The sequence below is a fragment of the Dendrobates tinctorius genome, unplaced genomic scaffold, assembly GCF_039654945.1.
Source record: "Dendrobates tinctorius isolate UK_male_01 unplaced genomic scaffold, ASM3965494v1 ptg000044l, whole genome shotgun sequence".
Lineage (NCBI taxonomy): Eukaryota > Metazoa > Chordata > Amphibia > Anura > Dendrobatidae > Dendrobates > Dendrobates tinctorius.
The window spans coordinates 21869096-21890879 of record NW_027361712.1 but is presented as its reverse complement, the minus strand read 5'-3'; the positions used below and the strand labels follow the sequence as shown (position 1 = coordinate 21890879).

At 45.8% G+C, this 21784-nt stretch overlaps 1 protein-coding gene across 1 annotated transcript in view; it reads left to right on the top strand.

Moving 5' to 3' along the window:
• Positions 1 to 21784, top strand: part of PRMT5 (protein arginine methyltransferase 5) — a 50090-nt gene that overhangs the window by 662 nt on the left and 27644 nt on the right. The window contains exons 2-12 of the mRNA XM_073575443.1: positions 3728 to 3846; positions 5526 to 5611; positions 9045 to 9179; positions 9256 to 9374; positions 9449 to 9498; positions 9581 to 9744; positions 9822 to 9983; positions 10135 to 10212; positions 12167 to 12225; positions 12432 to 12554; positions 12627 to 12802. Coding sequence (XP_073431544.1) covers positions 3728 to 3846; positions 5526 to 5611; positions 9045 to 9179; positions 9256 to 9374; positions 9449 to 9498; positions 9581 to 9744; positions 9822 to 9983; positions 10135 to 10212; positions 12167 to 12225; positions 12432 to 12554; positions 12627 to 12802 — 1271 coding nt within the window. The remainder of the gene's footprint in view (positions 1 to 3727; positions 3847 to 5525; positions 5612 to 9044; positions 9180 to 9255; positions 9375 to 9448; positions 9499 to 9580; positions 9745 to 9821; positions 9984 to 10134; positions 10213 to 12166; positions 12226 to 12431; positions 12555 to 12626; positions 12803 to 21784) is intronic.

Genomic DNA, 21784 nt, shown 5'->3' with positions numbered 1-21784 from the left:
CCGGGCACATGGGCAGCACTAGGGCAGGTACATGTAATGTGTGGGGTCCGGGCACATGGGCAGCACTAGGGCAGGTACATGTAATGTGTGGGGTCCGGGCACATGGGCATCACTAGGGCAGGTACATGTAATGTGTGGGGTCCGGGCACATGGGCATCACTAGGGCAGGTACATGTAATGTGTGGGGTCCGGGCACAGGGGCATCACTAGTGCAGGTACATGTAATGTGTGGGGTCCGGGCACATGGGCAGCACTAGTGCAGGTACATGTAATGTGTGGGGTCCGGGCACATGGGCAGCACTAGGGCAGGTACATGTAATGTGTGGGGTCCGTGCACATGGGCACCACTAGGGCAGGTACATGTAATATGTGGGGTCCGGGCACATGGGCAGCACTAGGGCAGGTACATGTAATGTGTGGGGTCCGTGCACATGGGCACCACTAGGGCAGGTACATGTAATGTGTGGGGTCCGGGCACATGGGCAGCACTAGGGCAGGTACATGTAATGTGTGGGGTCCGGGCACATGGGCAGCACTAGGGCAGGTACATGTAATGTGTGGGGTCCGGGCACATGGGCAGCACTAGGGCAGGTACATGTAATGTGTGGGGTCCGGGCACATGGGCAGCACTAGGGCAGGTACATGTAATGTGTGGGGTCCGGGCACATGGGCAGCACTAGGGCAGGTACATGTAATGTGTGGGGTCCGGGCACATGGGCAGCACTAGGGCAGGTACATGTAATGTGTGGGGTCCGGGCACATGGGCAGCACTAGGGCAGGTACATGTAATGTGTGGGGTCCGGGCACATGGGCAGCACTAGTGCAGGTACATGTAATGTGTGGGGTCCGGGCACATGGGCAGCACTAGGGCAGGTACATGTAATGTGTGGGGTCCGGGCACATGGGCAGCGCTAGTGCAGGTACATGTAATGTGTGGGGTCCGGGCACATGGGCATCACTAGGGCAGGTACATGTAATGTGTGGGGTCCGGGCACATGGGCAGCACTAGGGCAGGTACATGTAATGTGTGGGGTCCGGGCACATGGGCATCACTAGGGCAGGTACATGTAATGTGTGGGGTCCGTGCACATGGGCATCACTAGGGCAGGTACATGGGCATCACTAGGGCAGGTACATGTAATGTGTGGGGTCCGGGCACATGGGCATCACTAGGGCAGGTACATGTAATGTGTGGGGTCCGGGCACATGGGCATCACTAGGGCAGGTACATGTAATGTGTGGGGTCCGGGCACATGGGCAGCGCTAGTGCAGGTACATGTAATGTGTGGGGTCCGGGCACATGGGCAGCACTAGTGCAGGTACATGTAATGTGTGGGGTCCGTGCACATGGGCATCACTAGGGCAGGTACATGTAATGTGTGGGGTCCGTGCACATGGGCATCACTAGGGCAGGTACATGTAATGTGTGGGGTCCGGGCACATGGGCAGCGCTAGAGCAGGTACATGTAATGTGTGGGGTCCGGGCACATGGGCAGCGCTAGAGCAGGTACATGTAATGTGTGGGGTCCGGGCACATGGGCATCACTAGGGCAGGTACATGTAATGTGTGGGGTCCGGGCACATGGGCAGCACTAGGGCAGGTACATGTAATATGTGGGGTCCGGGCACATGGGCAGCACTAGTGCAGGTACATGTAATGTGTGGGGTCCGTGCAGGTACATGTAATGAGTGGGGTCCGTGCACATGGGCATCACTAGGGCAGGTACATGTAATATGTGGGGTCCGTGCAGGTACATGTAATGTGTGGGGTCCGTGCACATGGGCATCACTAGTGCAGGTACATGTAATGTGTGGGGTCTGTGCACAGGGGCATTACTAGGGCAGGTACGTGTAGTATATGGGGTCCGGGCACATGGGCAGCACAAGTGCAGGTACGTGTAATATGTGGGGTCCGTGCACATGGGCATCACTAGCGCAGGTACATGTAATATGTGGGGTCCGTGCACATGGGCATCACTAGTGCAGGTACATGTAATATGTGGGGTCTGTGCACATGGGCATCACTAGTGCAAGTGCGTGTAATATGTGGGGTCGGCTCATGGGAAGCAGTAATTTATGGACTGTACCACGTCCTGGCTGTGGGCATCACTAGTGCAGGTAAATGTAATATGTGGGGTCCGTGCACATGGGAAGCACTGATGTATGGCCTGGACATGTCCTGGCTGTGGGCATCCCTACTGAAGGCACACGCCGTATGCAGCGTCGGCACGTGGACATCACTAGTGCATGGTCTGTTCCCAGCCATGTGACTGGGATATACAAGGACAACACATCTTGTGCACTGAATTGCCCAGATCTGCTTCCAATGCTGCAGGATCTGAGATAGGACCAGGCGACTATCTATTCAGTGGTCATTTCTGTGTTGTAGATTATTATCTAGAATTTTTTAAAAATGTGGTAAAGTAATGCAATCACTCTCATGAATCTCCTGCCGATCCCGTGCAGCCACCTACAGTCCCTGCAGCCATGGTAACGCAGCATGCAGTCACTGGGCCCGGCAGTCTCCTATGGCACATGATGGCGTCTCGGCTGAGATCACGGATTGTTGCAGTCATATGAATGACTGATGTTATCTTCAATACCTGGGTAGCAGGGGGTTAAAGTAGAGACTAGTGTTTAGCTTAAGATTGTCTGCTGTCAGTCCATTTCTTAAAAATCCCAGACACACAGATGAACCATCAGAGCACGCTAGGGTTGTGAAGCCAAAAGTTAGGAAAGAAATATTAAAAGAGGTAGGAAGTAACCGACTTTAACGACCTTCTGACAAAAGATGAAGAACAAAAGCAATATGTCCTGCAAGTTGTAAGCAAATGCCGAGCATTATATTCTGACGTTTCAAAAACTACTTTAACAAAAGCTCTAGAATAGATTAGATAACTATGTAAAATTATCACCTCATGTAGGTTAGCATGCTCTGATGGTTCATCTGTGCTACTGAGCAATTTATTAGCCATTAACAACTTTTCATTGTCTGTAATGGTGGGATCAAAAAACGATAATCCCACCAACTCTGCATTCAAATACCACAAATGGTTTGAAAATTTGGTCAGGGCTATTTCTGCAATGTTGTTGTCACATTCTTTATAGTCTAACAGACTATGCAAAATACCTAAATCTTAAAATACCTCAATTTGGATTTTTTTAAACTTTGAGCGACGAGCGGCACGGGTTAACGTCGTTTGATCGAGCTCAAATTTTGGCTATCTCAATATCTGGAAAGGGGAATCGTTTTGTGGGGTCCAGACGAACAAGATTCTGACATTTTTTTCCCCCCCATATGAGATCCGGTCACCCTAGTGTGCACATAGCCTCAATCTTGCGTAAAACTTCTCATCCAATGAGCAGGTGTTCTGCTTGTCGGCCTCTTTAGACATAAGGAGTGGGGAGTTCCTAGAAATGCTCTTTCCTGGTTATCAACCTGTCTATATGGGCTTTAAAGGGAACCTGTCATATTGGGGAAGTAATCTAATCTGCAGGCAATATGAGCTGAATAGATTGATAAATAGTTGTATGGGAAAAGATTCAGTATAATGTGTTTCTATTCATTTAAACTTATACTCTAAGTCAGAAGCTTTGTTTAGAGGGGTAAGGGGTTTAATTTCTAGAATGAAGGGACATGACATTCCGCCCCTTTAGGTCTCAGGAGTTCTCCACCACATTAATCTGGGGATTTCTTATTGGTTGCTTTCTATGTTTTTTTTCTTAGCTTTGACTTCCTGTGTATGCCAATATTCCACCCTCGCTTTAAGAGAGAGTTCAATCAGGAGCCCGCAAAGTCCCGATCTGGACCACAGACTCGTTCAGACCTACTTCTGTCTGGGAGAGGTATGATATGGATTGTCTTTTTTTTTTTTTTTCTTCAGCTGCTTGAAGAGTAAGATTTACCATTCTTTACAGTATTAAAGGGAATCTGTCACCCCACTTTAGCCCTATCAGCTGCTGCCACCCCCATCAGGGGCTTATCTACAGCATTCTGTAATGCTGCAGATAAGCCCCCAATGAGAAACCTGAACAATAAGAAAAACTAGTTAGATTATACTCACCGGGGGCGGAGTCGGGTGCGGTGGGTGTCTCGGTTCGGCACCTCCCATAATCATACGGTGCTGTCCTCCTCTTTGCTTCTCCCTCGGCTCCTGCGCAGGCGTACATTATCTGCCCTATTGAGGGCAGGGTAAAGTACTGCAGTGCGCAGGCGCCGGGAAAGGTCAGGGAGGTCCGTCACCTGCGCACTGCAGTACTCTGCTCTGCCCTCAACAGGGCAGATAAAGTATGCCTGCGCAGGAGCCGAGGGAGAAGTAAGAAGGTCATCATGGTATGAAGATGGGAGGCGCCGGACGGGACGGCGACACCCATCGGACCGGACCGAACGCCGGGGTGAGTATAATCTAACTTTTTTTTTTTTTTCTTCTCTTTCAGTTTACATCGGGGGCTTATCTACAGCATTACTGAATGCTGTAGATAAGCCCGATGGCGGTGGCAGCAGATGGTAGGGCTAAAATGGGGTGACAGATTCCCTTTAAGTACTGATGAGGCTAGGCCAATCATATGAATAGATCTACAGAAGTCCTGGATAAGGGTGACTATGGATATTAAATATCCTCTTAGTTGCTGGAATAGCTTATATCTTCAATCCTTACAGGGCACTCAATGCCATAAGAGTCACTTCTTCATGATCTCCAGCAACCATCAGTCAGTGGTGGGCAGGTGAGGAGCAGCAGCTCTTCAGGAAGCTTAAGGACACATTTACATGTGGCATCTGTTAGAGGTTGTTTGTGTTGAAATAAAAAGTCTGCAGACACTCTAACTGCAGATTGATGCGTCGTGACGGTGATCACTGCACACATTCTCACAAGTCCTCTGTATTCCCCATGAGGTGGCCGTTTATGTTACAACATGTATGTTAATTGCATACTTTTGGTCACATGCCAACTAGTCTGAGAGAAGTTTCAGTCTAGTTGGTATGTGACCGCATACATGCAAAATCCAATACATGCACTGATATGAACACCCACCCACTTGGGGAGTTGTGACTTCATGTAAATCACACACTGTCACGTTATGTTAGTCGCACAGTGACTGCGGACTTCTCATTTCAGCCTGGACATCTCCTTTATCCAATACCTAAATATACTTCTATATCAAAGAAACACTGGGCCTCATTCATCAGAACTGTATAAGAGAAAAATCTGCCTCTTTTCTCCATAGCAATCAATGGGAGCTTTGCTTTCATTTTCTAAACTGCTTTGGTAAGATGGTAGCTGTGCTGTGATTGGTTTATTTTTGGCAGTTTTGATTAAAAAAATTTGCCCTGCTGTTTAAACCTGAGCTTCAGACAATGTTAAGACATTAATAGGCACACATAACTGCACCTAAAAATGGGGATATAATGTGGACATTCACGTTAATATGCACTGTTCTGTATTTGCTTCAGTTGTGTTACACTTTGTCGTGGAATTGTGAGTTCTTCAGTTTGTATGGATATTAACCAAACCTTTCTGTCACAGACTGGAATACCCTTATTGTGGGAAAGCTTTCCGAATGGATAAAGGCAGACTCTGCCATACCAGCAATCCGCAAAACGTCTGAAGCGGTAAGAGCGAGTGGTACTTCGGAAGGTAGCTGTGAACGCGTCTAGTATAGCCCGTCCATGGTGTAGGTGTATGTACACTGCCACCCCATTGCATGGTTTTATTTAATCTTGAATTCCCAATCTTACAAATATACTTGTTCATTCCTGCACAGGATCTGATTAAACTTTATAAATGTCACTTTAATAATGTTTTCTCATCATGTCATTGCCTAGGTTACCAGTAAACGTCTGCAATCCTGTCTCCTAGGCAAGGAGCTGACATGCTCTGTGCTGTAGAGCTCGCAAGCGTTGCACTTTTCCAGTACTGTAGAAGCAAAGCTGCCCCTGCTCGTAGCATTGGAGTGGGCGGTTGGCCGCAGCGGTGCAACCATGCCGCTGGGCCCAATAGTCAATCATGCTGTGGTGCTTTTGTTGTTCCTCACCTTTTCACCTTCCTCACACTGGCTCGCTGGAATCCTGTCTTTCCTCACACCTGGTCTAATGTATACATTTTTAATGAATCTATCATACACTCATTGATTCTTTCATCCCATGTCCACCTTTGCACCCCTGCTTAATTTTATCATCAATCCTGTGGAAAAGTTACATATTTTAGGGAAACCTTTTTAAAGGGCACCTGTTAGCAGGATTTTGCAATTTAATCTGAGAGCAGCATAATGTAGGAGACGCTGATTCCAGCAATGTCACTTCCTCAGCATTTTACTGTAGTTCCGATACAATCCGTGTTTTAGCAGCAGGAGATTATCTCGGCTGGATTAAGTCTCGGGACATTCAGGGTAATCTGTGTAACCCCGGTTACCACCACTGATTGTCAGCTTGCTCACAATGCATAATGTATACAGGAAGCTCACCAATCTGACCACTGCTACATCTGCAGCAGAGAAAACAGAGTCTATCAAAACTGCACCAAGCAGGCCAGTAAGTGATACATCACTGGAATCCACTATCTGCCCCATTATTTTTCTGCTCTCAGATTTCATAACCAATACCTACTGACAGATTCCATTTAGGCTGCAGTCAGACGGCTGTATGTTCTTCATGCAAGAGAATCGGGCTGATTATGCTAATGACACTCTGCTCAAGCTGTCAGTTTGATCCGCGTATAATCTTAGTGTGATCCGATTCTCGCGCATGAAAGAATAGGAGCGCAGCGGTGGAAAAGACGGAGAACTTAATTCCTCCATTGACTGTCTCGGCATGCATCAGACTGCACTGGGATGACCTAAAGTGCCGTCTGGTGTTTTACACGCACCTGTAGATTTGTATGGATGCGCATGGTCCGATTATCAGATGCGCTCGATAAAACATCGTATAGCACTGGTCAGTTATACGCTTGTGTCAGCAAGTCCATAAAGTGTACATGTAATTACTTATCTGAATATTTTATCTGGGTTCCTGTTACTGCCCAGCTGAGGACTGCACCCCTCTGTCTGTCATCGGCGCTCCATAGAGATGTGAGCAGAGTGGTGTGTTGTGAACACTCTTGATCTGACTTCTGAGTTTGGGCTCCCTCTGGTGGTTGCTGCGGGTAGTGGAGCTGGTTGGGTTGACAGAAGTCCATCACCTGAAGACAATGAGAGGTGTTACAGACTTGGAAGATTTAAGTGAACAAGCTTCCCTCAGTTGCTGCTGGTGATTTGGTTTTCTTCCTGTGCATCTTCAAGTCCTCTTGTCACCTGCTTGGTACTGCATTTGTCCCCTGCTTGGTACTGCATCGTTCAGATAAGTTAATTGTTTACTGGAGTCTTTTGCATTTGATCCAGTTTTGCCTTTCTCTGCTTTCTGCTTTGCTCTGTGGGTTCAGCATTTTTCCCTACTGGGACAGGTGCTGGACACCATTCCATATGCCACAGCCTATGTCAGTCTGTTCAGAATTGCTAATCCCGTTATAGCAGTATCTTTGGTTTTGCTTCCAGTTCACACCAGAATGATAATCTAGTGGGGGAGAGGTCGTTTGGCCTCAGTATTTTTGCATATCAGACGTGTTTGGATTTTTTAGGGTTTTTGCGTGATTGCAGACAGTATCTTTCCTGTCCCATCTAGACAGTTTGGGCCCCATCATTTGCTTAATCTATTTACTGCCTGTGTTTGTGCCTCATCTTATCTCAGCCTCCAAACACACATAGCCGGTATCTATTCCTTTGGGGTCCTGCTCCGGGGCAGTTTAGCTTTCCACTTTCTTGCTTTAGGCTTAGTTAAGGCTTCTTTCACACTTCAGTTTTTTGCATCAGTTCAAATCCGCCAAAAAGTCAGACTAGCGGATCCGTTCTCAACTGATGTGAACGGATGGCACAGGATCCGTTTTCAGACGGATCCTGAAAATGAGGAAATGTAAAGGAAACGCAGAGAGAGAGATTTTTTTTTTTTTTTTTGGTCCTGCACCCAGAAAGAATTTCGGGTTAAATGAGTGTCTGGAGGATCCGCCAGAGAAAAAAACCTTGCAAGCTCCGTTTTGAAATCTTTGAGGATGGTGACGGACAGCAACTTTTGGCGGATCCTCAAAAAAAACGGATGCAACGGACGGCAATCCGTCACAATCCGCCATTAATGAAAGTCAATGGAGAAAAAAAAACGGATCCTCACAAGAAAATTGAGGATCCGTTTTTTTCAAAACCTGGCGGATTGTGACTGATTGTAAAAAACTGAAGTGTGAAAGAGGCCTAGTTAACTCTTTGGCTGTGCCGAGGCGTCTAGGGCATCGTAGGTACGTCCCACCGCTAATTCTAGCTGTGTTGTTAGGTTTAGGGGTCTGCAATCCGCTAAGTTACCAACCTTTCTGGTTGCCTAGCTTATTTCCCGGCTATCCTCCTCGGTGACCTAATCATAACAGTGGTGTGCATATACTTTCTATGAGCATTACATGACTAAGGCTAGTTTCACACTAGCGTTTATGAGCGCAGCGACGGCCTGCGCACGGCCCCTGCTAAGCCCCCTGCCGCGCCTCCGCCTACCGGCGCATGACGCTGCATGCGCCCTGCGTCCCCTATCTTTATCACTGGGGGCGCAGGCGCCTTTTTGACGGTGCGCCGGTGCAACCAAACTGCAGCAGGTTGCGTTTGGCGCAGGTCGGCGCACCGTCAAAAGGACGCATGCGCCGCCAAACGCATACTGCGCACGGCCTGCGCCCCCAGTGATAAAGATAGGGGGCGCATGCAGCGTCATGCGCCGGTAGGCGGAGCTACTGGCGGAGGCGCGGCAGGGGCGGGGCTTAGCGGCGGCCGTGCGCAGGCCGTCGCTGCGCTCATAAACGCTAGTGTGAAACTAGCCTAAGCACAGCACGCTGAAGATCAGCCTATTGCACACGAAGGGGCCTAGTGCTCATCGTTTCATTGATTGGTGGGAGTATCGGCTCCCAGACCTCACCTGTGACATGTCAGAAGACTTCAAAAGTTTCATTATTCAGTGATCCTCATAGAAGAATTTAATGTTTCAGGCTCTGCTACAGGAGTTAAATTTCTCGGCTTATCTCGGACTTCCTGCTTTTCTGATTCCTATTTCACACGAGGAAAACAGCAACTTGGCTCGCCTCCTTATAAATCACATTCACACTGGCCATCATTCCACAATGGTAAGGATACGTCTTCATTGACTTGTCCCGGGTGTATAATGACTACAGCTGGCGTGACTTTTCATTCTGCTCTTAGTTCTGGATGAGAGTACCACTGATGGCTTCCAACGATCTGCGAGAAGACCTCATAGAAAATGAGCAAACCCAGGATAGTGATAGCGAGAATAATGTAGAGGAAGAAAAGACGTGGATTTGGTGAGAAGACGAGAATGGGATGGGTTGGGCTTCCTAGATGAATGGTGCTGATCGTTTTCATCATTACCCCTTAGGTGGCATAATTTCAGGACACTCTGTGATTACAACAAGAAAATTGCTTTGGGTGAGAAGATTAATCTGCAGATTAAGTTCTGATCTCACTAATCTTGGATTTGTAACCTTATTGTCACATTGCCTCTTGCCAGCTATCGAAGTGGGTGCTGATCTGCCAAGTACTAATGTGATAGACCGGTGGCTAGGTGAACCCATCAAGGCGGCTGTACTTCCAACCAGCATATTCCTCACCAACAAAAAAGGCTTTCCTGTCTTATCCAAAGTACACCAGCGGCTTATCTTTCGGCTGTTTAAGGTAACTCGTATGTTTTAGGGATTTGAAATAATCTGTTACATTGCAATATTGCCTTAATTGTTTAATTTCTTCTCTAGCTAGAGGTTCAGTTCATCATATCTGGGATACATCGTCACTCCGAGAAAGACTTCTGTTCATACTTACAATATCTAGAGTATTTAAGTCAGAATCGTCCTCCTCCAAATTCTTATGAAATGTTTGCAAAAGGTTATGAAGATTATTTACAGTCCCCACTCCAGGTAAGTGGGCTTTACTTATGAGACTGGTTTAGTAATTAGGCTCTAATTGATCTTTACATTAAGATTTTTCAGCAAGATACATGGCTGGATAGACTTCATCATCTGACGGTTGTATTTAACATATGGATGAATGTCTGATTTTTCTCTACAGCCTCTGATGGATAACTTAGAATCACAAACCTATGAAGTCTTTGAAAAGGATCCAGTAAAATATTCACAGTACCAGCAGGTAAAGATGGGTGTCTAGAAGCTAGAAGTTAATTGTAGGTGGCCATATTAGCATAATGTGATTGAGGGTTCATGGAAACCTGAAGGGGGGCAGTATTTTAATTCATAATAATGGTAAATCACTTATACCATTATAGTTTTTTTTTTCCTCACTGACTCCTTTGTGAATGGTTCAAAATTTATACTCGAAGGTAAAAAAAAAAGGTAACGTCACTATAATGGCCTTTTTTTTTTTTTTTTCTTTATACTACAAATAGGGGTCTTAGATTGAGTAACATAAATGTAGTGATTCATCACAGTTTTTACGCCAGAAAACTGTCGTAAAACTCTTTGAAAGGTCACAGCATTTTTACCTGACATGGGGTTTTCACACCAGCTTGATGCAGCTCTGTCAGAATGGGCACAGATGGAGAGAAGCTGTGGTAGGATCTGCCTACACCTTCTCTTCAAATTCAGTAAAAGTGTTAGTACTTATTTACTTTTTACACCCGAAATGCTTCTCCAGTCCTTGAGATGTGTCAAATTCATTAGCTGCCATGCGCCTCTTAAAGGGAACATGGCACCAGGTTTTCCCTCTATATAAAGTACTAGCTGAAGAGCCCAGCGCTGCCCGGGCATAGTAACTAACTGTGGTTAGTTATAGAAAATTATAATTATCCTCCATCCCATAGTCCCGTGCCCATATACGCATCATACATATCCACGATCCCATAGGCCCGTGCCCATATACCCATCATACATATCCTCCATCCCATAGTCGAGTGCCCATATACCCATCACACATCCTCCATCCCATAGTCCCGTGCCCATATACATATCCGCCATCCCATAGTCCCGTGCCCATATAACCATCATACATATCCTCCATCCCATAGTCCCGTGCCCATATACATATCCTCAATCCAAAAGTCCCGTGCCCATATACCTGTCATACATATCCTCCATCCCATAGTCCCGTGCCCATATACCTGTCATACATATCCTCCATCCCATAGTCCCGTGCCCATATACCTGTCATACATATCCTCCATCCCATAGTCCCGTGCCCATATACCTGTCATACATATCCTCCATCCCATAGTCCAGTGCCCATATGCCCATCACACATCCTCCATCCCATAGTCCAGTGCCCATATGCCCATCACACATCCTCCATCCCATAGTCCCATGCCCATATACCCGTCATACATATCCTCCTTCCCATAGTCCGGTGCCCATATACTCATCACACATCCTCCATTCCATAGTCAACCAGTATGACATCATAATGAGCGGCGGCAGGGCTTGCAACCTTTGATGACATCAGCGTCGCCATGGCAACCATTGTGACATCATGAGGGGCGGGGCTTGATACGCACACTGCTTCCCCAGTATGCAAATAGGGGCATTGTGACATCACAATGAGGGGCGGGGCTTGACGCGCGCACACTTTTTCCCCCAGTATGTAGATAGGGGCAAAATTGTTTGGTGAATTGGAACGCGCGGGGTTAAAATTTCGCCTCACAACTTGGCTTAGGACGCTCTTGGGGTCCAGACGTGTGGCTGTGCCAAATTTTGAGGCACACTTCACTCTGTTCTGCCGACGGCAGAGCACAGTACTGTAATGGGCATATGCCGGGAAAGGCCGAAGAGCGCTGATCACTAGAGTTGAGCGAATTCGGCAACTATAGTGCTTACTGAATAAGCTACAGAGGGAACCTCGATACATGGAGCGTGCCAACTGATGAGCTTTCCGACGCCGCAGCTGCATGTGTCGCGGCTGTGTCAGTCACAACACATGCATGGAGAGCCCAACACACAGGCTCTCCATGCATGTACTGTGACACAGTACAGACTAGGTAGAATCTAGCAATTGAGATGAAGTTGGCTGGGTAGTGGACGACCCTTTTATCCTAGTGAATTTAATTACATTGCATATACTGATGTGAAGCTAAAGCCTATTTTTTTCATTGCAGGCTGTGTATAAATGTTTACTGGACAGAGTCCCAGAGGAAGAAAAGGAAACTAACACACAGTAGGTGTCATGTGATTTCTGCTCCGTTGTGCTATGGTTCCTTCACCTTAGTTGAAAACCTTCTGAGGTTTTTTTTAGCTGGTCCTTTTATAGCATGTGCTCTTATTTTACTAGTAATATCTTCCGATCGATCAGCAGTTACATCTAGTTACCTTTTTATTTTGGTCCAATATTTCAGCCAATTTATTTTTTTTGTGGCCCTCTAGGGTTTTGATGGTTCTTGGAGCAGGTCGGGGTCCTCTGGTGAATGCATCAATCAGAGCTGCCAAACAAGCTGAGCGTTTAATAAAAGTATATGCGGTGGAGAAAAATCCTAATGCTGTCATTACGTGAGTGACATACACTGAAGTCTTAAAAATATTTCTATCTTGAGTCTGGAAACAAACTTTTTCTTCTCTCAGGTTGGAAGGATGGCGCTATGAAGAATGGGGTAATCAAGTGACCGTGGTCTCCAGTGATATGAGAGAATGGAATCCTCCTGAGAAAGCGGATATTATTGTTAGCGAGCTCTTAGGATCTTTCGGAGACAATGAGCTGTCCCCTGAATGTCTGGATGGAGCCCAACACTTTCTTAAAGGTTTTTTTTCTTACTTCATTTATTTGGTCATAGTGAGAAGCATTTATTGACGTTTGCATTTAGCTGAAAATTTCCATAGAGCAACAGAAAGCAATTAACTTAAATCTGCCATTTGCTTCTTGCTCAGTCAATATATGTCTTGTCTAGGTTCAGTGTAAAATTCCAGTCGTGGCTTAATTTTGTCATAAAGATAATGGTGCGGCCATACAACAAGAGCAGACTAATGGCAAATAAATGGAAGCCCACACCCTACAGTGCAAGAGAAGGGGAAATACAGGTGCTTCTCCCAAAACTAGAATATAATGAAAAAGTTAATTTATTTCAGTTTTTCAATGCAAAAAGTGAAACTCATACAGTTATGCTCAAAAGTTTACATACCACGGCAGAATTTTTGCTTTCTTGTCAGTTTTCAGAGAATATGAATGATAACACCAAAACTTTTTCTCCACTCATGGTTAGTGGTTGGGTGTAGCCATTTATTGGCAAACTACTGTTTTCTCTTTTTAAATCATAATGACAACCCAAATGACCCTGATCAAAAGTTCACATACCCCATTTTTTTCCAACATGTTTAATTACTTAAAGAGCATTACAATAAAAGATAATCATACAAGTCTTGAAGTAACAAGCTATTTGACAGGTGTAAAACTCACTTTTTGGTAATGCTCTTTAAACCAATATTGTATGTCCTACAGATTTGAAGAAATCAAGCTTATTTGATGCTTATTTGACAGGCATAATACTCATAAATGTCCCCCACCCCCAACATATAAACCCCTTAAACGACTCTGCATTTGATTAACGATCAACAAGCTCAAGGAATAGGATTATGTCCGCTAATTTTCTGAAGATGATACCACTAGGTGTTTTCAAAATGTGTCCTTAGTTTGTCCCTGGTGCCTTGAGACAGTGATGGGATGAACAATGACCATGTACTTAAAAACTTCCCAGTCAATTTCTCTTTATTTGTCAGGGTGTCTAACCAGTCCATTTGAAAAAATATACTTTATTTTGGAGTATATGAGAGATTTGGGTTGTGGCAATGGATTCATTCAGGGAAGGGCAAAATATTTCACAAATGGGAAAAACATATACATGATGAAGAACTTGAGCATAAGATTCTGCGGGGCTGGGAATTGGTAAGAAAGCATATCATCAATGAACCATGGAGAGAGTGTTCAGAATAATGCATAAAACAATATGTGGCTTCAATATACCTCCTACTCTGCAGAATCCTGATAGGCAGACAAGTTGCCCAAAACAGACACAGATATGCAAATAAAGTCCGTGGAGCCTCATTTAAGAGTCTCAAACACGGGACTAGCCAGATCTTCCTCCACGGAAAGGACCCAGACAAGGGGTGGCTCCTTTCGGAAACCACCATTACCACCATATTAAGTGGCCCTTTAAGTCAATATCCAGCTCTTTACGAGTTTACAGATATGACAAGGGAAATAACAAGGCCAGGTATCCATCCACAGACAGCTGTTCTGGGGTGTTGCCCCTCATCAGTGTGGAGTAGGATTCTGGCTAGGTGGGAGCAATGCCTAGTAGGCCAATATGGATTGTGGTCATGTCCCAGGACACAAGAACTCTGGTTAAAAGTCCAGGATAAGTATCTGAAGATATGTGGGATATGGGTAGAAGTGGATCCATTGTGTTGGTTATTTCACTTTACGACGGGTAAAACAAGAGGGGGACGGCTACATGACTTGTTTCACACCTTTGCAATGGTGGCAAAACGTCTAATTCTGCAACACTGGCTAGCTAAAACACTCCCAGTGGTAAAAGAGATCAAGGAAGGTTTAACATCGGTCTTATTTTTGGAAAAAAAGAGAAACAGAAAGAAATAAAGATAAAATGACGAAATTTTTTTTTTAAAAATGGAGTGTTTATAGAAACGTCACTGACCACTAGAGAAATTCAAGACTAAGGCTATGTGCACACGTAGCGATTTTTAAGCGTTTTTGCCGCGATTTTCGGCGCGAAAATGCTTAAAAATCGTGTACAGAACGCCCCCCATGCATTCCTATGGTATTCCGCACATGCTGTGCTAATGCTGCGCTTTTTTCCGCGGCGGAATCGCATCGTGGAAAAAATCGCAGCATGCTCATTCTTTTGTGCGGAATCGCAAAGAATTGCTGCGATTCCGCACCCATAGGAATGCATGAGAATCGTTTACTTCCCGCATGTGGCTATGCCCACCATGCGGGAAGTTAAGCGTCTCATGTGCGGTTGGTACCCACGGTGTGGAGGAGAGGAGACTGTCCTCCAGGCCCTGGGTACCATACCCCTGTAAAAAAAAGAATAAAAAATCGGGGTATATTTACCTTCCGATGTCCCGCGCTGCATTCCCGGCCTAGCGTTCCCAGTAATGCCTTGCGGCAAGGTCCTGTAATGACGTATCTCGCGTGACTCTAGCGGTCTCGCGAGATCGCTATAGCAACGCGAGACTACGTCATCACAGGTCTCGCAAGGCATTACTGGGAACGCTGAGGCCCGGGAATGCATCGCATAGGCGGCCTCAATAGTAAAAACCTGGTCACACTTGTCAAACACTATGTTTGACGAGTGTGACCAACCTGTCAATCACTTTCCAAGCGATGCTTCAAATCGCTTGGAAAGTGCTTGAATATCGCACGCGAAAATCGCGGCAAAATCGCGATCATAATCGCGGTAAAATCGCGATTTCTGGGAAGGAGTCCGGTTTTTAGTGAGCGTTTTAAAACGCTACGTGTGCCCACAGCCTTAATGCGCGCCTTTGTGGATTTGAATTGGCATCTTAGAGGATTTGAGTGGTAATCTGGGTAAACTGAAATGTGGTATATGAGCTATATAGAGGCTAAGGTGTCAATGTAATCTATGAAAATGTGGACGTAAGGGGGTTTGATAATTTTATATTTGAGTTTATTTTTGCTTCTCTTCAGGCTTAGGTGATAAGCATGTTTAAATATGTTCTTTGTAACAATTCAATGCAATGTTTATAACTTGTAATATGCAACTTCATTACAAAATCAATAAAAATGATGTTTCAAAAAAAAAAAAAAAAGGGTGGTTTACCTCCCATAAAGCCCGGGTAACCCAGAAAGGGCACAAAAGGAGAGACATCGCTTCTCAAATGAGTCTCCTGCATTTCCTCCTCGTCTGTATAGTTGGCCATAAGGTGGGATGGTTTCTTATGTCTGCAATAAGGTCATCGTTGGCCATATGTAGTAATGTTGGTAAGGAGACATGAGGGCTTAATTGTTGGCTAAAAGTACATTTGCGAAATGTGGTTAAGAGGTAGCTCAATCAATGGTGTATCTGAGATTTGCTGCTAGATTGTACTTGCCAATGTCTGGGAAATTGATGCCACCCTCCTCCTTTGGGGCTTGTAGTTTGATTAGACCTATACGTATACGCTTTTTGTCTCCCCAAATAAAATTCCTAAAAGCAGTGTTTAGAGTTTTAACATTCGCTCGTGACAAAAAAGGTAGTGTTTGGAAAATATACAACTTACAGTGGCATGTAAAAGTTTGGGCTCCCTTGGTCAAAATTACTGTTATTGTGACCAGTTAAGCAAGTTGAAGATGGAATGATCTCTAAAAGGGCTAAAGTTAAAGATGACATGTTTTCTCTGTATTTTAGGCCAAAAAAATTATATATTGTCATTTTAAAAATTACAATAAGGAAAATAGGCCAATGCAAAAGTTTGGTCACCCTGCATAGTTAGTACCTAGTAGCACTCCCTTTTAAAAATATCACAGCTTGTAAACGCTTTTAGTAGCCAGCCAAGAGTCTTTCAATTCTTGTTTGATGGATTTTCATCCATTCTTCCTTGGAAAATTCTTCCATTTCTGTGAGATTCCGGGGTCATCTTGCATGCACTGCTATTTTGAGGGCTAGCCACAGATTTTCAATGATGATCAAATTGGGGGACTGTGAGGGCAATTGAAAAACCTCTAGCTTGTGGATTTTGATGTGTGTGATCATTATCCATTTGTAGAAGCTTTCCTGTTTTCAAATTCAGCTTTTTTACACATGGTGTTATGTTTGCATCAAGAATTTGTTGAAATTTCATTGAATCCATTCTTCCCTCTAACTGTGAAATGTTCCCTGTGCCATTGTCTGCAACACAATTCCAAAGCATGATTGATCCATCCCCATGCTTAATGGTTGGAGAGATATTCTTTTCCTGAAATTCCATGCAATTTTTTCTCTGCACATACCTTTGATCATTGCGACCAAAGAGTTTTATTTTAACTTCAACGATTCACAGGACTTGTTTCTAAAATGCATTGGGCTTGTTTAGATGTTCTTTTGCATACCTCTGATGCTGAATTTTATGGTGAGGGTGCAGGAGAGGTTTTCTTCTGATGACTCTTCCATGAAGGCCATATTTGATAAGGTGTCTCTGAACAGTAGAACAATTACCACAACTCCAGAATCTGCTAAATCTTTCTGAAGGTCTTTTGCAGTCAAGTGGGGGTTCTGATATGCCTTTCTAGCAATCCTACAAGCAGCTCTCTCTGAAATTTTGCTTGGCCTTCCAGATCTTATCTTGACCTCCACTGTTCCTGTAAACTGCTATTTCTGAATTACATATTGAACTGAGGAAAGGACAATTTGAAAACGCTTTGCTATCTTCTTATAGCCTTCTCCTGCTTTGTGGGCCTTCACCATTTTCAGAGTGCTAGGCAGCTGCTTAAAAGAACCCATGGTGGCTGTTTTTTTCGCACAAGGTTAGAGGAGGCTATGTGTTTCTAAACCTCTGGAATCTGCATCAGCTGGCCTTTCCTAACATTGAGGCTGAACAAGCCATAACCCTTACAGGCTAATTAAGGTCTGAAACCTTGGTCAAAGTTATCTGAGCACACAAATCTCCAAAGGTGCCCAAACTTTAGCATCGGACCATTTTTCTTTTTGTCATTTTTAAAATGTGAAAAAATTACAATGTGTATTACTTTTTAGCCTAAAATACAAAACAAATGTGTCCTTTAACTTTAGGCCTTTTAGAGATCATTTTATCTTCAACTTGCTTAACTGTTCACAATAACAGTAATTTTGACCAGGGGTGCCTACACTTTTGCATGCCACTGTAATTAAATGACATAGTCCGGAAAAGACAAAGTAAAGTGTTTACAAGAGTTTAGAAGAGTAAATGTGGACGTAATTAGGGGTCTAATATTAATGTGGTATAAGGATGCCAAATCTGCCGGGAGATGGACACCCAAATATTTGATAGATGATGTGCTCCATTGGAAAGGAAGTGTCAAGTTATTTAATTTCCCTGGCTCAAACAGAGCCAGGGCCTCTGATTTATTTATTTTAAAGCCTGAGCATTTGCCAAAATGATTTAGAGCCTCTATGATAACTGGTATTGCTGCATTGGGATTGGAGATGAATCCCCACTTCTTAATACCGTGTATTGCCCCCTTTTACATCAATGACAGCTTGAAATTTTTTGTGGTAGTTGTGAATGAGGTTCTTTCTTTTCTCAGATGGTAAAGCTGCTCACTCTTCTTGGCAAAAAATCTCCAGTTCCTGTAAATTTCTGGGCTGTTAAGCATGAACTGTGCGCTTGAGATCTCCCCAGAGTGGCTCAATTATATTGAGTAGAGATCAAGAGGGGTGCTCACTGCACTTTAAATAGGTGCTCTTGAGAAAGGATAAGTCAATAAAATGATAAACTCCGGCACTCTGAATTGTTCCAGTTATGAAAAAAATGACAGAATTGTTGTAGACAGAAGACCCAAAAGAAGTAATGCAGACAAGTTATAATCAATGTTTCAGCATAGTCAAGCCTTTTTCAAATGTCTGTTTCTGGGCAGGAGAGGTTCTCCGGGTGACAGTCATTGGTCCGCGGACTGGAACAATTCAGAGTGCATCATTTTATTCAATGATATTGTGGTCAGGTGACGACTGAGATGGTCCCCCAGAACCTTCACTTTGTTCTGATGTAGCCAATGACATGTTGACTTGGCCTTGTTTTTGGATTATGTTGGAACGTTCCAAGTACGTCCCATGCGCAGCTTCCGGGCTGATGATTGCAAATTTGCCTCCAGTATTTTACTGATTAATGTGCCACATTCATTTTCCTTCAACTTTGACCAAGTTTACTGTGCCTTTGTAGCTCACACATTGACCTCTCTCCAAATGTAACGTTTATGGTTTTGGCCAAAAAGATCAATTTTGGTCTCATCACTCCAAATAACCTTGTTTCAGAAGTATTGAGGCTCGTCTCACTGCTGTTTTTGTGTATGTAGGCGAGATACTTTGTGACATTTGTGCAGTAATGGCTTTCTTCTGGTGACTCGACCATGCAGCCCATTTTTCTTCAAGTGCCTCCTTATTGTGCATCTTGAAACAACCACACCGCTAGTTTTCAGAGTCCAGTATTTCAGCTGATGTTACTTGTGGGTTTTTCTTTGCATCCCGAACAAACTTCCTGGCAGTTGTGGATGGAATTTTTGTCGGTCTACCTGATGGTTTTGTTTTTCCAGAGCCCCTGATTTTCCATTTGGTAATCAGTTTGAACACTGTTGAATGTCATTATCAATTCCTTGGATATCTGTTTTATACAGTTCAAATACCTATTCCAGTTCACCCATCCTGACAGCACTATGGAGAACGTTCTTTATTCGGACTCCCATGACAGCACCACGAGAGAGGGGATCCGCCCTTCGGGAACAGGAAACCTACAGATACAAAAAGGGTGGCACCTCTCCCACGCATCAGTTGGTTTCCTGTTCCTGAGGGGACGGGATCCTACAGATATACCGGATCCCAGGCCGGCCGGCCGATACAGGTAGCGAGGGGGTCTCCTACCTCGGCCTGGTCCGGAGCTCCTGGAGGACGCCACGGTGGCCCAGGATGGGTGGCACGGCGGTGGTGGATACAGCAGGGAGCGGCGTCCGGAGGAGGTCCATCTCCATATGTGGTAGCCGCCGCCGGTAAGTATGCCCCCCCCGGGGGCTCCCAGCTCCGACGGCGCGATCGCGGAGGTTGGGGGGGGCCGGCGCAGCTGCAGGGCGCTGGGGAGAGCTCCATGGTGGAGCGCCCGGGCGTCCTGCGTGACCTCCGGTCACGTCGGAGTCGCGGTGACGTCAGGGGGCGGAGCCTGGGGGCGCTTCTGGGTCGGCGGTGCCACTGCGCAGGCGCGGGGACCCAAGATGGCGGCGCCCATCGGGAGGACGCCGGTAAGCGCCGGTTCCCCTGCCCGAAGCGGCACCAGCTGGGGAGGGGGGCCCTATTAGAGGGGAGGGCGTGGCAGGAGGAAATCTGTCCGGAGGAGGGGTATATAGGCAGGACCCTAGATGGGTGCCTTGCCTTGGCCACATTATTGCAAGCAGTAATGGAGAGCGATCAGGAGCAGCAGCGGCAACAGCGACAATCTTCACTGCCGCCCCTGGATGACCTTAGGCAGGTCAAACAGAAGAAGAAAGAGGCCCGTGACAGTAAGGAGCGTCCGGGACGAAGTGACCAATCCAGTCATAAAGGCTCCTCTAGGCGGACAGGAGCATCGACTGAGAAAAATCCCCCCTCATTCTCCGGTACTTGATTGTGGCACTGGTAAGTGATCTTCGTGAATGTTGACTCAGTGACGGGGCCTCCTTCTGTCTTTTATTCTAGGGGAAGAAAGCTACGAGTAAAACCAAACACAGGGAATGCACACTCTGTGCATGCCCGTTACCAGACTCATGCCCCAAAAAGTTGTGTCCCCCCTGTATCCAGCAGACAGTGGCGGAGGAGTCGCCCGCAGTAGCGGCATGTTTAAGGGATATAGTAAGGGCAGAGATGAAGGAAACCCTAAAATCCCTGTCCCAACCAGAGAGTTTAAGGGGTGAGGACCCGGTGGAGTCGGATTCCTCGACAGAGTGGAGGAGAAGTAAGGACTCCCATATTTCATCTCCCTCGTCCTCCTCAGAAGAAGAGGACTCTGGTCCATTTTGCCTGCCGCTTGACCGAGTAGACAAGTTAGTGAAAGCAGTCAGAGGGACAATGGAGGTGGAGGAGCCGAAGCCTCAATTATCCATGCAGGATGTAATGTTCGGGGGGCTGGAGCAGAGGAAGCGTAGAGTCTTCCCACTAAACGAAAAGATTCAGAATTTCATCCGCAGAGAGTGGAAAAAGCCAGATAAAAGAGGGTCGCTACCACCAGCCCTCAAGCGGAGATATCCCTTTGACGATTTAGCAATGAATACTTGGGACAAGGCCCCCAAATTAGATGCAGCTATTGCGAAAGCATCGAAAAGATCCTCACTACCCTTTGAGGACATGGGGTCCCTTAAAGATCCTCTAGACAGGAAGGCAGATACCGTCCTTAAAAATACCTGGGAGATGGCAGCCGGTTCCTTAAGACCAGCAGTAGCATCAACTTGCACGGCCAGGTCCATGATGGTCTGGTTGGACCAGTTAGAGTCGCAGTTAAAACAAGGAACATCTAGACAGGCAATCCTTGGGGCCCTACCAATATTCCAGGATGGCGCAGCCTTCCTAGCAGATGCCTTGGCTGATGCAGTCAGAATGGCCGCCAGGGCAGCAGGACTCTCTAATGCGGCTCGGAGAGCCCTGTGGCTAAAGTGCTGGCCGGGAGATATTCAGTCCAGGGTGAAACTCTGTACTATCCCGTGTGAGGGGGAATATTTATTCGGAGCAGTCCTGGACGAACTGCTGGAGAAGGCCAGGGATGATAAGAAAAAAATTCCCAAATCTTTGGTTCGCATCTTACCGACGTCCGTTTAATAGAAGGAGATTCGGTCAAGGGAGAAGGCGTAACCCTTCACCTAATAGAGACCGTCCCAGATGGGAAGATAGGAGAAGAGGTACGGGCTTCATGTTCAGACGCTCGTCGAGAGAGTGAAAAAGACAGAACCAATGACTAGCAATTCCCGTGGGGGGTAGACTGTCATCCTTCCTCCCAGCATGGCTACAAGTCACCAATAGTGACTGGGTGCGGAATGTGATATCCACCGGACTCAGGTTGGAGTTCACTCAAGTCCA